Source organism: Biomphalaria glabrata, chromosome 7 (genome assembly GCF_947242115.1).
Source record: "Biomphalaria glabrata chromosome 7, xgBioGlab47.1, whole genome shotgun sequence".
In the NCBI taxonomy this organism is placed as follows: Eukaryota; Metazoa; Mollusca; class Gastropoda; family Planorbidae; genus Biomphalaria; species Biomphalaria glabrata.
In genome coordinates this window covers 462,855-480,540 of record NC_074717.1, presented here as the reverse complement: position 1 = coordinate 480,540, position 17,686 = coordinate 462,855, and the positions used below count along the sequence as shown (strand labels likewise).

At 31.3% G+C, this 17,686-nt stretch overlaps 1 protein-coding gene across 1 annotated transcript; it reads left to right on the top strand.

Moving 5' to 3' along the window:
- The first annotated feature begins 114 nt into the window (after positions 1-114).
- Positions 115-17,587, top strand: LOC106058230 (gamma-soluble NSF attachment protein-like). Its single transcript, XM_056035378.1, has 10 exons — positions 115-266; positions 4,531-4,598; positions 5,104-5,188; positions 5,319-5,336; positions 5,490-5,630; positions 10,894-10,960; positions 11,428-11,498; positions 11,730-11,888; positions 13,824-13,953; positions 14,453-17,587. Exons 1-10 carry the CDS (start codon positions 202-204, stop codon positions 14,642-14,644), a joined length of 996 nt encoding a protein of 331 aa, XP_055891353.1. The 5' UTR covers positions 115-201; the 3' UTR covers positions 14,645-17,587.
- Positions 17,588-17,686: the final 99 nt, after the last annotated feature.

Here is a 17,686-nt window from a genome sequence, read left to right as displayed (position 1 = left end):
GATCTAGACTAAATCGATAGATATATCTAGAAATAGTAATTTCGATGTAACGATTTTTTAAAGAATCAAAATAAAAGTATTGATATTTTGCACAGTAAGTATTGTATAAGATTAGATAAGACGGATAAATAAAATAAGCTCAAGCTATACATCCCTCTAACGTATTTATAGTTTACGTCGCGACGGAAGTAAGTGATCAAGATGTCTACCAAGAGTGATCAAAAAATTTCAGAGGGATTGTCTCATCTTCGACTTGCTGAAAAATAGTAATACTATTAGATTCCATTTCTTATCAAAGCTTTGTACAGTAGAGCATAGATCTAGATTATTATTAGATCTAGATCTGAATAAGAATATTCATGATTAGAGACATTAGAGTGTTAACTCGTACTGACTATAATTATAATAACTGTAGTCTGTAACTTAAACTTTAAAGGGTAACTCCGATGGTTTTGACAATTTTTGATATAATATGTGTTTTGATTTATAGATAATGAATATATTATTCTTTTTTTTTTATTTGCAAGAATAACTTAGTAATTGATGTTTTTGTGACATAATTTTTCTGCGCATCCAAAACAGTCAGATTTTCACTGAATTTCTGTGTGACGTCACGACGGTGCACTCAAATCCTATTGGTACTCATTGATAGGGAGGCGAAAAAGAAATTATCTTTGATAAAAAAAAATTTTCGTTATTACATCATTAAAATACTTTAAAAGAAATTTCTAATGGTGTATAAATTATGACTGTATGTTTGACCGTAAGAAAATTATGATTTTTTTGTGCTGTTTCGACCTAACATTGGTTGACATGGAAAAAGTGATGAGAGAGCTTGACGCTGGCTCAGCCGGCGAGACACACCCCCAAGGTCAAAAGTTAAAAAGTTGGAATTGAGTTTCGTAGACGATAGATCTACTTATTAAATAAGAAATTTAATAGTAGATCTAGTATTCGTAGTAAATTTCTAGCTCACAAATCTGATTTCATTTATATTTATGAACTTCAGTAGTTTAAAATGTCTCAGTAGTATCATTAATTGAATTCTTTGGCCTGGAAATCCAATGTATTGTTGGTACTGCACCTGGTATTAACTTCAATTTTTTTTTAAATCCCATTTCCACAGCAATGAAGTTGCTGAAACAGCTTCTCTCAAAATGGTTTGAGCATAAACAGGAATTAGCTAATGCCTTTGTAAAATATTTGCTCTTCAGGCGAATAAATTTTCCCCATTTTCCCTTTAAAACTTCATCTCTTGGAAACAAATGAAAAGAGACACTAATTTCTGTATCAGCATACTTGCTGATTTTATCTTTGTGATTGGAACTACTGCAACAAGCTGAAGAACAATATTTAATTTTCTTCAAGTAGAAATAAAGGTTTATAAACAATGACCGATTATAAATCAACGTGGAGACTAGATCTAGCTGTGAAGCGTAACAATAAATGCGATCCGATAGGTCTAGCTCTAGACTAGAGAGTTTATCGGTTATATAGGTCTAGATCTATATTTAGCCAGCACCCTTGTGACGTCACGTTTTTAAAAACTAAAAACATCTCGCAGAACCCCGTTTTTTGGGGGGCGTGGAGAATTTTCTGTCTAATTTATTAAATATAAAATTTTCCGAGCATTTAAATAAAAAATGATATAATGTTTACTATTACAACTTTTTACGCAGAATTTAAATATGTCAATAACTAAAATTTGAAAAACTATCGGAGTTTCCCTTTAAAACTTACTTAAAATTAAAACTTAAATTAACTTTCATTACTTTGACTTTAACTTAACTTTAAGTTTAAAACATTAAAAATTAAATTAAATCAAAGTTGTTGTTTTCTCTAGATTTCTACATCTAGAGTAATTTTCGTCTAGGGAACACCCCCTATTTTCTAACATTAACGAACACCCCATGATTCATGATCTTTGTTAAAATGAGCCTCCTTTTTTTGTAATTCACAAAATTCTGACCCAAAGGCAAAGGTTGATTTTTTATTTCTAGAATTACTAGATCTAGAATCTTTTTTAGTTTGTAGCTTTTTTATGAATGTTTGTCTCAACCAGCTGCCCAAATGAAATGGGTTTGTTTTTTTGCCAATGATTATCAGCAGCATCTAGGATTCTATGAAGTTTGTTTTTATTTTTAATGTTCAGATTGCCATCACTTATCAGGCAGTGATAATATAATAGTAATACTAGTGATATTATTATTAAAACTTGAAAATATCTAATCTATATTATAATATGTATATTAAACTTTTTTTTTATGATAGAATTAGATCTAGATCTAGATTAGATCATTATATTATTGAGATCCAGATCTAAATCTAGAATCATAGTACTATAGTCTAGTTCATACATGATACTATTCATAGATCTAGAATAATCTTGATCTAGATTATTCTAGATTCTAGCATTTCTACATCTAGATCTAAAATCTGGAGACTTATTCTTAGACTAGACTAGAGTTAAATTTTAGTTTCTAGAGATATTTGGATTATTGGTGACTAGACTAGACAGATGAGAAGTCATACAGACTCTACTCTCTACTATTTCTAGCAATCTAGACTCTAGATCTATCTAGAATCTAGTATTCTAGTGACTGTAGAAAAAGTCTCTACGGACCCATAATTTAGAATAGTCTAAAGTCAAGATTAGGCTTAGATTATGCTAGGACAAATTTGTACAAATGCTCCTTCTTCCCTAGCACTATTAGAGCATGGAATGGGTTGCCTGAGCTAGCCAGGAAAACCAGCGACTTGGCTGAATTTAGGTCATTGGTTAATATGCATGACTAAATGCATGACACGTAGGACGTAATCATCTTCTTTTTTTGAAGTAACGTCTATATTATATTTAAGATAAGATAAGATTATTCAAGATAATAGTTCTTTATATAACTAATCATCTAGACAATCTAATTTATAGATCTAGTCTATTTCTAGACAATCTAGTTTATTTCTTAGTTTCTAGATTCAACTTTCTTTTCAGATCTAGATCTAGATTCTAATATAAATCTAATTGTGTTGCTGGGTCAATTTTTTACATTATTTTTCAATTTACCCACCCTTTTACTTAGTATTTATTATTCTTTAGCCGGTACACTGGTTACACATAAGCCCTAGAACTAAAATTACTAATTATAAATCCAAGCTGGTTTTTTGCTGCGGATGGCTGCCTGGTCATGCGGTTTGCACGCTGGACTGTCGTTCGGACTTATCGATGGTCCCGGGTTCAAACCCTGCCCGCTCCCATCCCCCGCCGTCCTGCGGGAGGTTTGGACTAGGAAGTAATTATCTTCAACTCTGAAGGAACATCCGAAATAAGTAAAACATTTTACAAACAAACAAACATAAATAGTAAAGATCTAATTGCAGATCTATGCTATATAAATGGGGAAAAAAAAATATATAATTTACTTCTTTAAAAAATTAACTCTACTCTATAGATTCTAGATCTAGTGTAAAATTGAGATATATATATTAATGTGTTATGGTTATTACCTCATCTTGTTCACCTTCACTTATCTTTTAGTCTGTTGAACCATTGGGGCCACACACATTTTATGTTGACTTTCTCCATGCTTGTCTTTTATCTTGAATAGAATTTCTTCAAATGTCATTTCTGTCCATTCTTCTTCTTCGTTCTCATTTTTCATGTCGGAATGTTCAGATCAGTAATCCTATAACTGAGATGAACCGTGCAGTGGTTTCCAGATCAGGCAGTTCTCCATATAGTTTTTCTTCTATAGGAGGGTTTTGGGACCAGAGTCTTGTTCAGGCCTCTTGATATAGTATGCAGCTTTGAAGGACATGGCCATCATTCTCAGGTGATAACATATTTCGTTAGTCCCGCCTATTAGCTACCATAACATATAGATGTTGTCTCATTCTGTTTTGTCCATTTCTGAGTCAAAAAATTATGCATTGGTCATGTCGAGATAGCTTATATTATGTGTCCTTTTTCTTGTTGTGAGCTGGTCCAATTCTCATTTATTCTACACTCTATCATTTTCATAATTTCCATCCATTCTAATGTTGTTCTTCCTATCCCATTCACTGTCTGCCTCTTCCCTGAAGGAAGGTCTTTGTGAGTCAAGAGGACCTTGTCAAATGGCCATAAAGTTTTAGTTTACGGCCATCATCTTGTTATTATTTGTTTAAAATTGCACTGTTGATTAGGGAAACACATTTTTTGGGTGCTACTTCTTCTTTTTCTAGCCTGTTTTTTGCTGCTGAGCTGTGAGCTCTTAATCTTCAGTTGATATTTTGGGTACAAAATTTATCAAAAATGTTTTGAGTAATAACTTAGACCTCTAAGTAAAATGGACACAGTCGACTTTTTTTTTTTTTTTTTTTTTTTAGTTTTCTGTTCATAGTTTAATATTGATATGATTGAAAAAGGAAACAGGCACCCAATCTCATGCCATGGATAGTATCCATAAAAATCTCTTTTTTATTATCTTGTCAATAAAGGTCTTTTATTATTGTAATGCTTTGATTGTTTATATACATTTTTCTTGTTTACATCAGTTTGAAAACTTCGCTGTTTAAATGGAAGCCTGACCAAGACAGTGCTGCAGCAGAATATTTGAAAGCTGGTACATTCTTTTGTCATTTTCATTACTTTGTGATAGCTTAAAAAGTAGTTTTAAAAATATTTGTCAGAAATATTATAAGTATGGTGGCTGAGCAGTAAATTGCTTGGCCTACATACAGAGAGTTCTTCAGTTCAAATCCTGATGAAGACAGGGATTTTAAATTTCTAGATTTTTAGGGTGCCCCTGAGTCCACCTTGAATGGAGACCTGACATTAGTTGGGGCAAAGTAAAGGCAGTTGGTCATTGTGATGGCCACATGACATCCTCATTAACCATGAGTCACAGAAAGAGATTATGTTTTCATCATCTGCCCCATAGATCAACATCTGAAAAGAGTACTTAGATAAAGCAGAAATTTTTGAGATTCTTAAAATTTAAATAAACACACAAGTAGATAAGCCATTGTACACAATAGATTAGCATTTGAGTTTTTCTCTTATTTAATAGTCTGTTTTAATACAAATTTTGAAATATTGATCAATCTTGTATTTCTTTTTTTTTCCAGCCACAGCATTTAAGAATGCCAAAGCCTTGGAACAAGCTAAAGAATCCTTTATCAAAGTTGGAGAGCTACAGAAAGCTATGAATTCGTATCTTTTCCATGTGAATTTTGATTCTTTGTAATGATTGCAATGAGTTATTTCTTGATCTGTTTATTTTCTTTTACTCAGTTATGTCTATTTTAAAATGTATTTGTCATAATCCTTAACGACGTTAAAGACCGTTTCATGCTGCCAAGTAAGTTAATTTTATTGTCTTTGTTCTTAGAGTACATTAGGAACACTTATGCAATAGTTCTCTCTGTATTCTCTGGGCCTATGAGCACTTATGCCTTGTTTGTATTGTCTGGGCGTTTGAGTACTTAATATAATGCCTTGTTTGTATTTTCAGGGCTTATGAGCAGGCTGGTCTGTTGTGTAAGGAAAACAAACATTTTGACGAAGCAGTGCATTGGATGGAGTTAGCTGCCCTTATGTTTCAAGAACACGGCACACCAGACACTGCTGCTCTTTGTCTTGACAAAGCTGCAAAGTGAGTAACCATCCTCTCTGCTAAATGCTTCCGCGTTTTAAAATTTAGATTATGGTATGCTAGTTTAAAAAAAAAAAAAATAATATTTTAATTAATTACAAGCTTTCAGTATCATATGAACCAAAGTTTCTCTTATAAACTATCTTTCTTGTAAAAAGGTAAGAATGTGGTCCATTTTCCTCTGTGGTATGGTATGCTAGTTTTAAAAAAAAATAATATTTTAATTAATTACAAGCTTTCAGTATCATATGAACCAAAGTTTCTCTTATAAACTATCTTTCTTGTAAAAAGGTAAGAATGTGGTCCATTTTCCTCTGTGGTATGGTATGCTAGTTTTAAAAAAAAAAAAATTATTTTAATTAATTACAAGCTTTCAGTATCATATGAACCAAAGTTTCTCTTATAAACTATCTTTCTTGTAAAAAGGTAAGAATGTGGTCCATTTTCCTCTGTGGTATGGTATGCTAGTTTTAAAAAAAAATAATATTTTAATTAATTACAAGCTTTCAGTATCATATGAACCAAAGTTTCTCTTATAAACTATCTTTCTTGTAAAAAGGTAAGAATGTGGTCCATTTTCCTCTGTGGTATGGTATGCTAGTTTTAAAAAAAAATAATATTTTAATTAATTACAAGCTTTCAGTATCATATGAACCAAAGTTTCTCTTATAAACTATCTTTCTTGTAAAAAGGTAAGAATGTGGTCCATTTTCCTCTGTGGTATGGTATGCTAGTTTTAAAAAAAAATAATATTTTAATTAATTACAAGCTTTCAGTATCATATGAACCAAAGTTTCTCTTATAAACTATCTTTCTTGTAAAAAGGTAAGAATGTGGTCCATTTTCCTCTGTGGTATGGTATGCTAGTTTTAAAAAAAAATAATATTTTAATTAATTACAAGCTTTCAGTATCATATGAACCAAAGTTTCTCTTATAAACTATCTTTCTTGTAAAAAGGTAAGAATGTGGTCCATTTTCCTCTGTGGTATGGTATGCTAGTTTTAAAAAAAAATAATATTTTAATTAATTACAAGCTTTCAGTATCATATGAACCAAAGTTTCTCTTATAAACTATCTTTCTTGTAAAAAGGTAAGAATGTGGTCCATTTTCCTCTGTGGTATGGTATGCTAGTTTTAAAAAAAAATAATATTTTAATTAATTACAAGCTTTCAGTATCATATGAACCAAAGTTTCTCTTATAAACTATCTTTCTTGTAAAAAGGTAAGAATGTGGTCCATTTTCCTCTGTGGTATGGTATGCTAGTTTTAAAAAAAAATAATATTTTAATTAATTACAAGCTTTCAGTATCATATGAACCAAAGTTTCTCTTATAAACTATCTTTCTTGTAAAAAGGTAAGAATGTGGTCCATTTTCCTCTGTGGTATGGTATGCTAGTTTAAAAAAAAAATAATATTTTAATTAATTACAAGCTTTCAGTATCATATGAACCAAAGTTTCTCTTATAAACTATCTTTCTTGTAAAAAGGTAAGAATGTGGTCCATTTTCCTCTGTGGTATGGTATGCTAGTTTTAAAAAAAAAAATTATTTTAATTAATTACAAGCTTTCAGTATCATATGAACCAAAGTTTCTCTTATAAACTATCTTTCTTGTAAAAAGGTAAGAATGTGGTCCATTTTCCTCTGTGGTATGGTATGCTAGTTTAAAAAAAAAAAATAATATTTTAATTAATTACAAGCTTTCAGTATCATATGAACCAAAGTTTCTCTTATAAACTATCTTTCTTGTAAAAAGGTAAGAATGTGGTCCATTTTCCTCTGTGGTATGGTATGCTAGTTTTAAAAAAAAATAATATTTTAATTAATTACAAGCTTTCAGTATCATATGAACCAAAGTTTCTCTTATAAACTATCTTTCTTGTAAAAAGGTAAGAATGTGGTCCATTTTCCTCTGTGGTATGGTATGCTAGTTTTAAAAAAAAATAATATTTTAATTAATTACAAGCTTTCAGTATCATATGAACCAAAGTTTCTCTTATAAACTATCTTTCTTGTAAAAAGGTAAGAATGTGGTCCATTTTCCTCTGTGGTATGGTATGCTAGTTTTAAAAAAAAAAAAATATTTTAATTAATTACAAGCTTTCAGTATCATATGAACCAAAGTTTCTCTTATAAACTATCTTTCTTGTAAAAAGGTAAGAATGTGGTCCATTTTCCTCTGTGGTATGGTATGCTAGTTTTAAAAAAAAAATATATTTTTTTAATTAATTACAAGCTTTCAGTATCATATGAACCAAAGTTTCTCTTATAAACTATCTTTCTTGTAAAAAGGTAAGAATGTGGTCCATTTTCCTCTGTGCTTTAAAAACCTATATTATCTTGAGATAAAAGACAAATAATTTTAGTCTTAAATTCAGGTTATAAGTATGGATGATATAACTCTAAATGTTCCATTCAGAGGTGTTCTATGTTACTTTAGTGAAAACACAGCATTGGTTGCCTTAATAATCCAGGAAAAAACAATAAAATTATGTTCTTACATGATTTTACATAATATTACTGTTGAATCATTATTACATGAGTATGTGATAAAATCAAATCTTGTGTTAAAGACATGCATTCAGTACAATGAAACGTCTAGTAGCAGACTGCAGGATTTCGTTTTAACAATGTTCCACCGTGCCCTATCTTGCTTTGTTTTTTTGTTTTTTTAATTTTACAGAGCATTGGGAGTCACTTTTTACTATCGCTTGAATTCTTTATCACTCATTCCCATTGTTAAAAAAAAACTTCTTCCAATAAGAAAAAAAAGTAGCACTTGACTATATTTGATTTTGTGTTGATTTAGATTGAGAGTTGACCCCGGCAGTGTGCTGAATGTGTATTTTTCTGTTGTGTGGTCTTTATATGAGAAAAGAGTCCTTGTAATCTCAAAAAATTTCCAAAAGGATCAATACAGCAGTCTTAGTCTTAATTTCAAGCATGCACAAAGGCCATGTTCTTTGAGACTCCACTTAACTGACGACTGAATATGTTGATACCTTCACTCTCTTTGTTAATCTTATTTTTTCTTTCTGCATCGCTCCGTCTCTTGCATTCAACTGTTAATCTTATTTTTTCTTTCTGCATCGCTCCGTCTCTTGCATTCAACTGTTAATCTTATTTTTTCTTTCTGCATCGCTCCGTCTCTTGCATTCAACTGTTAATCTTATTTTTTCTTTCTGCATCGCTCCGTCTCTTGCATTCAACTGTTAATCTTATTTTTTCTTTCTGCATCGCTCCGTCTCTTGCATTCAACTGTTAATCTTATTTTTTCTTTCTGCATCGCTCCGTCTCTTGCATTCAACTGTTAATCTTATTTTTTCTTTCTGCATCGCTCCGTCTCTTGCATTCAACTGTTAATCTTATTTTTTCTTTCTGCATCGCTCCGTCTCTTGCATTCAACTGTTAATCTTATTTTTTCTTTCTGCATCGCTCCGTCTCTTGCATTCAACTGTTAATCTTATTTTTTCTTTCTGCATCGCTCCGTCTCTTGCATTCAACTGTTAATCTTATTTTTTCTTTCTGCATCGCTCCGTCTCTTGCATTCAACTGTTAATCTTATTTTTTCTTTCTGCATCGCTCCGTCTCTTGCATTCAACTGTTAATCTTATTTTTTCTTTCTGCATCGCTCCGTCTCTTGCATTCAACTGTTAATCTTATTTTTTCTTTCTGCATCGCTCCGTCTCTTGCATTCAACTGTTAATCTTATTTTTTCTTTCTGCATCGCTCCGTCTCTTGCATTCAACTGTTAATCTTATTTTTTCTTTCTGCATCGCTCCGTCTCTTGCATTCAACTGTTAATCTTATTTTTTCTTTCTGCATCGCTCCGTCTCTTGCATTCAACTGTTAATCTTATTTTTTCTTTCTGCATCGCTCCGTCTCTTGCATTCAACTGTTAATCTTATTTTTTCTTTCTGCATCGCTCCGTCTCTTGCATTCAACTGTTAATCTTATTTTTTCTTTCTGCATCGCTCCGTCTCTTGCATTCAACTGTTAATCTTATTTTTTCTTTCTGCATCGCTCCGTCTCTTGCATTCAACTGTTAATCTTATTTTTTCTTTCTGCATCGCTCCGTCTCTTGCATTCAACATACTTCCTTTACATTTACATACTTTTGAAGTTTGAATGTTCACTTGTGAAAGAATAATTACATTTTAAGATGAAGTTATGATGATTTGTGAAAATATTTCTTGATTGAAGACATCTTTATGACAGTTGATTTGATTATTAGAAATGTTGATTATTAGAAATGTTGATTATTAGAAATGTTGATTATTAGAAATGTTAATTATTAGAAATGTTGATTATTAGAAATGTTAATTATTAGAAATGTTGATTATTAGAAATGTTAATTATTAGAAATGTTGATTATTAGAAATGTTAATTATTAGAAATGTTGATTATTAGAAATGTTAATTATTAGAAATGTTGATTATTAGAAATGTTAATTATTAGAAATGTTGATTATTAGAAATGTTAATTATTAGAAATGTTTATTATTAGAAATGTTAATTATTAGAAATGTTGATTATTAGAAATGTTAATTATTAGAAATGTTGATTATTAGAAATGTTAATTATTAGAAATGTTAATTATTAGAAATGTTGATTATTAGAAATGTTAATTATTAGAAATGTTAATTATTAGAAATGTTAATTATTAGAAATGTTGATTATTAGAAATGTTAATTATTAGAAATGTTGATTATTAGAAATGTTAATTATTAGAAATGTTGATTATTAGAAATGTTAATTATTAGAAATGTTGATTATTAGAAATGTTGATTATTAGAAATGTTAATTATTAGAAATGTTGATTATTAGAAATGTTGATTATTAGAAATGTTGATTATTAGAAATGTTGATTATTAGAAATGTTAATTATTAGAAATGTTGATTATTAGAAATGTTGATTATTAGAAATGTTAATTATTAGAAATGTTGATTATTAGAAATGTTAATTATTAGAAATGTTAATTATTAGAAATGTTGATTATTAGAAATGTTGATTATTAGAAATGTTGATTATTAGAAATGTTAATTATTAGAAATGTTAATTATTAGAAATGTTGATTATTAGAAATGTTGATTATTAGAAATGTTAATTATTAGAAATGTTGATTATTAGAAATGTTGATTATTAGAAATGTTGATTATTAGAAATGTTGATTATTAGAAATGTTAATTATTAGAAATGTTGATTATTAGAAATGTTGATTATTAGAAATGTTAATTATTAGAAATGTTGATTGTTTCTAGGATGGTGGAGCAAGAAAAGCCAGAGAAAGCCATTTATTTATACAGCAAGGCTTGTGAAGTAGCTGAGGTATTGTTGTAGTAGATAATTTGTTGCTTATGTAGTGAACTGCCAACAACTAAAGATTATTTTTACTCAATACCTGCTGTTGTTAATAGCTAGATGATAAAAGACTCAACAAACACTTTGAGTGATCAACTAAAGATTATTTTTACTCAATACCTGCTGTTGTTAATAGCTAGATGATCAAAGACTCAACAAACACTTTGAGTGATCAACTAAAACGATGGGTACTTTAATAGTTAACACTTGCATTTCAGGCTGCCGCCAATGGATGGAGACTACTCCAACAATACATAATATGATTTAAGCATTAAAATTAATGTTCTTGACATAATATATTAGTCTTGACATAATAACATAACAACAGCTGTATTGTCCTATAATCAATAATCATTTGTTAAAAAAAAAAAAAAAAATTCTTCCAATAAGAAAAATAATAGCACTTGACTATATTTGATTTTATGTCGATTTAGATTGAGAGTCGACCCCGGCAGTGTGCTGAATATATTGGTAAAGCTGCACGGCTGCAAGTAAAATGTTTCAAGTACGTTTTATATGTTGGATGTTAATGCATATAACTGTTTAGAGTTAAAAAGTTGTAAATAATAAAGTAAAATTAATTTAGCTTTAAAATGGGATAAGTTTGAGAATAGTTGTAAATAATGAAGTAAAATTAATTTGGTTTTAAAATTAAGAGTTAGTTGTAAATATTAAAGTAAAATTAATTTGGTTTTACAATGGGGTTAGTTTGATAAAGTATCAATGCATTATCCAGGCATGAAGAGGCCATCAAGTCCCTACAGCAAGAAATCAAATTCTGGCTAGAGGCCGAAAATTACCCATACATCAAGAAAGTAGCAATGGGAATTATATTGTTGCACTTGACACAGGAAGACTATGTCGCAGCGGACCAGTTCTTTAGGAATTGTTTGGGGTAAAGTTTTGTTTTTTTGTGTGTTTCAATAAGGATTTACTTAATTAAACAGTGGTGAGATAATTAAATTAATATTAATTGTTACCATAAATATCACCCAAAAAAAAGCATTGCATTCTTCTTCTTCTTCATCGTTCTCATTGTTATGTTGGAGTGTTCATATGACTAGACCAATACATGAGATGAACTGCGCAGTGGTTTCCAAATCAGGGAGCTCTCCATATAGTTTTCTTTCTATTGGGGTGATTTGGGGCCAATGTCTTATACAGGCCTCTTGGTAAAGAGAGCAGTTTTGGAGGACGTGGTCGGCATTCCCTGGTGATACTCCACATGGGCAGATCTCACTGGTTCCAATTTTGAGATTCCGGTGCATGTGTTGTCGCATTCTGTTGTGTCCGATCCTGAGCCGAAAGATTAGACGTTGGTCTTTTCGGGATAGCTTATAGTAAGCGTCATCTTTCTTGTGATTTGAATGAGAGCTCGTCCATTTCTCATTTATTTTGTTTACAATTAATTTCTTCTGGATAGAGTGCAGAGTTTATTTGAGAGTTAGTTCTCCCACTCTTGGCGAGTGTGTCAGCCTTCTCATTTCCTTCTAGTTGTATATGGGCTGGTATCCATTGAATAACAGTTTTTTTGCTGTTGTTGTTGAGCTTTGTAAGTGCTGTTCTGAGGTTTTTAATATAAGAGGAATCAGAGTTTTGCAAGCTTTGAAGGGTTGTTTTTGCATCGGTTAGCAAGACAATCTGACTGTGAGGGGAACTTGGATGATTTGCTAGCATGGTAGCAGCTAGTGCTAGTGCTTCCCTTTCTGCTCTGTGACTGTCAGAGAGCTCTCCAGTTGCAATGGATTTTTCTAGTTTTCCTCCATCTGGCCATTTGATAAGTATTCCAGCTCCTCCATTTGTGGTGGCTTTATGGGATGAGCCATCCGTGTAAACTCTGATCCACTGATTGCTAGGGTAATTGGTATGTAGAAAACAGTTCACTATTTCCTTGAGCTCTGTTGGTCTGTAATCAGATTTTCTTTTTATGTTTTCATATATATATATTCAATATGGTCCCTTATAGTAGGAAGAGGGCTTTCATCCCAGGGTGGAGATTCGTTATAGTGCATTCAATTTGTACATCTTTCATTTTTCTTAACCATATCACCACTAAGCAGTTGTAAGAAACTATCTACCCCATCCCTAAGAGAAGGGATATAACTCTGTATCAGCTAATTTAAAAAAATCGATTTTTTGACTAAATTCACAGAAACAAACTAATAAAACTTAACAAAAACCTTCTTTTTATAATAGAAAAAATAGACCTAGGGTTAAGCATCATGTTTGAAGGCCTACAGAGCTCAAAAACATTAAAATATCAAGTCATATTTAGTTGCCTTCCAATCTCCCGTTTCACTAGATCTAACATATTCAATACTGGATCTAGCATCAATTTTTTATTTATTTTCACTACTATCGGTCTTAAATGGTTCTAAAACACTTACCCCAATCATTATATCCTTATTCTACAGCTTAAACATTAATATTCCCATTAAAATCTTATTCTATTAAAGCCTAAACATAAGCCTAAATATGTTCCATTTTGAAGGCTAGCAAAAAAAAAACGTAATTTTCAAAAAATCGTAAAAATCAAATCTAACATGCTGCAGAGTCAAAATAAGCACCTAAAAATAGCATCACTATCGCTCTTCTAGGTCATAGTTAGTAAAGGTATAAATAGTTTTAAAAACTAGCAGTGCGTGCGTAAACGAAACAACCCAAAATCGGCGATTGCCGGCGACTCCCGGCGACTCTAGTTGTCAACCAGTAGAGGCGACTCCCGGCGACTCTAGTTGTCAAAGGGTTAAACAATTTTAGAAACAGTGATATTAGTTTCTGTAGCAAAATGTTTGTTGAAAGTTATTTCAATGTTTTGTTTTGGTTGTAGGTATCCAGAGTTTGGGGCCAGTGAAGAGGCTGGTGCTTTAGAAGATTTATTGAGAGCCTATGATGACGGGGATGAAGAAGCTGGTCAGCAAGTGTTGGCGAAACCAATCTTTAAATACCTGGACAATATGGTCAGTGCCATTTTAGATTCATCACTATTATTAGTGTTAGACTAAAAGTTCTTAGCTGTTATAGTTAAAATTGTTTTTCTTGGGAAATATTCAGTCTAGGTCCAGAGTCTGGTACTCATTTCAAACTAACTATGTTCACAATTTAAAAATAAATTTATAAGAAAGGCAACTTATACTGTGTAGTACACTAATGATTTAATTATTCCCATTCAAATAATATTCAGTGTGATAAATGATAATAGTGTCTAACTGCAATGTCTTCATTTCCAAAGATAAAGGATGAGTGCAGTGATTCACATGACTATGCTAACCCTGCCACCTGCATATTTTGCTCACCTCATGCGGACAAAGCTGTTGTCTGCCAGCAGTTTTATATAAGTTTTCTTTTCATTGTACGCACCCTGTCTTCAACAAGGGCTTCTCTTTGAATAAGGTCTATAATAACTGTATCAAGTCGTAATATTTTAACCTTGTGCACTAATGTACCCTCTTGGTTCAGTTTGCCAGGCTAGCCAGAGATCTCAAGTTTCCTGGTGGTATCACCTCATCCAGGTCCGCTGCCACGACTAGTACCTACAGCCAACAGGAGGACTGGGAGGAGAACAACAAAGACAGAGAGGAGGATGAGGATAAAAATGAGTTCATCAAGGGAGAGGACGATGAGGAGGAGCCATCTGAAGATTTATGTTGAGAGCATGCATCTCATTGTCTTCAAAAAAAATAAGGTCCCTGTCAGGCTTTATCTCAGTTAAACATCAACAACCTTTTGTACAATGGTCCATGGTCAGTCTTTTACACTTCGATGTAAAGGCAACAAAATATGTTCACATTAAGTTGTAAAAAAATTTTTTTTTTTCAATGCTAAATTCTGTTGTTTTTATGGTTTTCAATTGTGATATTTTTTACAAGCAGTGATACCAATATTACCTTAGTGAATGAAATATTGTTTATAGATGGATTGTATTATTGTGTGTATGATTAAGCCAAAGATTATCAGGCCCTTTGTAGAAAAAAAAAAGGAAATAAAAATTAAGCCCAGCAAGTTCAATTAAAAAAAAAAATGTCTTCATAAAAGCTTTAAATTTGGCTTTGATGTGTTGAGCTGGGCTCCATTATATTATTCAGTTGACTTGGCGCTATATGATACATTTGTTTGCTCCAGTGACTGGCTGTTTTTGTGTGCATTGAGTAAGTGTATTAAGTATGATTTTGTCAATGTGCAGGCCACACCAAACTTTTGATGTTTTAGAGGAAACTGCCTCTGATGATTGTTTTGTGCTTCCTTTTCATTCTACTTGTAGGGAAAAAAAAACAACCTCTATAGTCACTATATAGTATTGTGACTTGAAATGTACAGTAACTCCTTTCCACTTTGCTGTTGATTTCCTTGGGTTTCTTTGTCAATAATATAAACAAATATATGATACTAGTAATTTATTTTCTCTTATTATGGTTAATATGTTCAGTCAATATGAATTTTTATGGGCTCTTTATTTGAATATAAATATTTTATGTTGTTACATGATTGAATTTTGAAAGGCCATGGACAGATTTTTTTTATGTTCTAAGCTGTAACTTTTAGAAATTCAATTAAAACAAAGTTTGAAAGAGATTAATGTGGTCAACAAGGGATGACTATAATTTTAGTCTGCCAGAAAATTTCGGCATATTTCCTCAGAATTATCAATCTTTAAGAATTATTTAACAAATACAAATCCATTGTATCTCAGGTGTTTACAGTTGTTTTTCTTGAATATATATAACGCATTTAATTTTAATTGTTGTCTTTAAAATTGAACAGCCAAAGCTAATACTAGACACATAGATGCTTACCATTGTAGTCTTTTAGAAACTAAAATAGTATTGCATTTTTAAAGTCTCAAATATTAATGACCCAGCTTTTTTTGTCCAGCATAGTAAGTCATGAATCTAAGAATTAATCAAATGATTTGTTTTAAGAGCACACAAATGTGAAGTATCTTTTTACATTATCATTAACAAAAATTCATTCTACTTAAATACAGAATCTTGGCTAGTAGTTGTTTATACATTCTTCCTTGTAAAGCAACCATCATTCACACATGTGTCTCTCTGATTTATCTTAATGTTGCCATTGGAATACTTAGTCAATCTTAGTAAATAAATTGATATTCTCACAGACCAGAACAGTATCTTATAAATTTTCTATAAAATGCCAAAGTAGGGGACAGTTGGAAAGACAAGTCCAGTTCTAAAAACTTCGTAACTAGAAAAGTTTGAAATCCCAACACGCCAGTAGTTGTAGTTTCAGCATTAGAGGATCTAGAGACTAGACTGCTGAGCCTTCATGCTTGTTGTACACAATTGGGTTGACTAGACTAGTAGTGTTTTCAATGTGACTTGATGTTTCAAATATTAATACATCAGATTTGACGTATACACATTTTGTTTGTGTCTATAAAATACTATGTTGATATATATTTTTTTTTCTTTAGCCTCTTGGGAATTAATTTTTGAAAAACTCTAGCTCAGTGTACAAAACATTGTACAAAGTTATGAACTTTTTCTTCTTTTCTCTTTTGTTATCTCTGTAAACAGTCGTAAGATCCGCACACATTCGAAATAGTGACAGTGTGTCCTTTTACACCAAGTTCATTAAAAATACATCCCAGAAACACAATGGTGGTATCATTCTGCGGTATGTCCTACTGATTGCTGTCACTGAGATTTATTGCTCAAACCATGCTAGCTTAGTGTATTTCCTGTGGATTATTTGAACTATGGACCATAATTTTTTTAGAAAGAATGCTTTAATTCAACTACAATTAAATAAGAGATTTTTTTTTTCTAATTCACCAACTCAATAGATATTAAGTTCTGGAAAGAAGACTTTTTGAGTTAAACTTTGTTTTTATGAACATACCTCAAGCTTACACTTTGGTTTGTATAATAATAATAATTTACAGACTTAGATTTGATTAGTGACTTGATATCAGTGTATATAGCTAGAACATTGTTGTTCAATGTCCTCATTTGGTTCTCTACTTAGACCCACACATCCTTGTCTTACTGGACAAACTGTAATGGGGCACTTTTTAAGTCTGCGATTGCCATAATTTGACTCAAGTATTTAAAAAAGGAATGTCTCAACTCTCATAGTTGAGAAATGCTGATGTTCTGTGCAATAATTATGATTCTTATGTTATTGTAAATTTTTCTTTTGACACTGACTAAATAAAAAGAAGCATTTTAAGAGGCTGAAAATTGTGTTGACATCAGCTGAGAGAGGAATGTCTTCTAGAGGTAGTGACAAGTTTAAAGAAAATTAAAGTTTCTTCTTTTTTCCATATTTGTATCTGTTGTACATTTTTACTCTAAGATTTTTTTTGTTTTTGCTGTAGATCAAGTTGATGGATACTTTTCTAAAGCCTATCACATTTCTGTTTGTGATATTTGAAAGTGTTTAGATAGACATTTTACTCTGAATATATTGTGCCACTGTGTCCCTCAAGCTATTGCTCTCAATATTTCTGCTACTGGTCAAGTATTGTAGCATTCAGCTCAGTTTTCTTATTCTGACATTCCCGTTATCAATGGTGTCATTACAATATGTCAATGTCAATGTGAAATCAATAAAACATTTCACTGAAACATACTCTTTTTTTTTTTGTGGTTATTTTTTTTGTGAGTTTCTAGGATCTTAATCTGAGATGATCTTAACACCACCCTCACCCCTCAAGTGTCTCTACCTCAG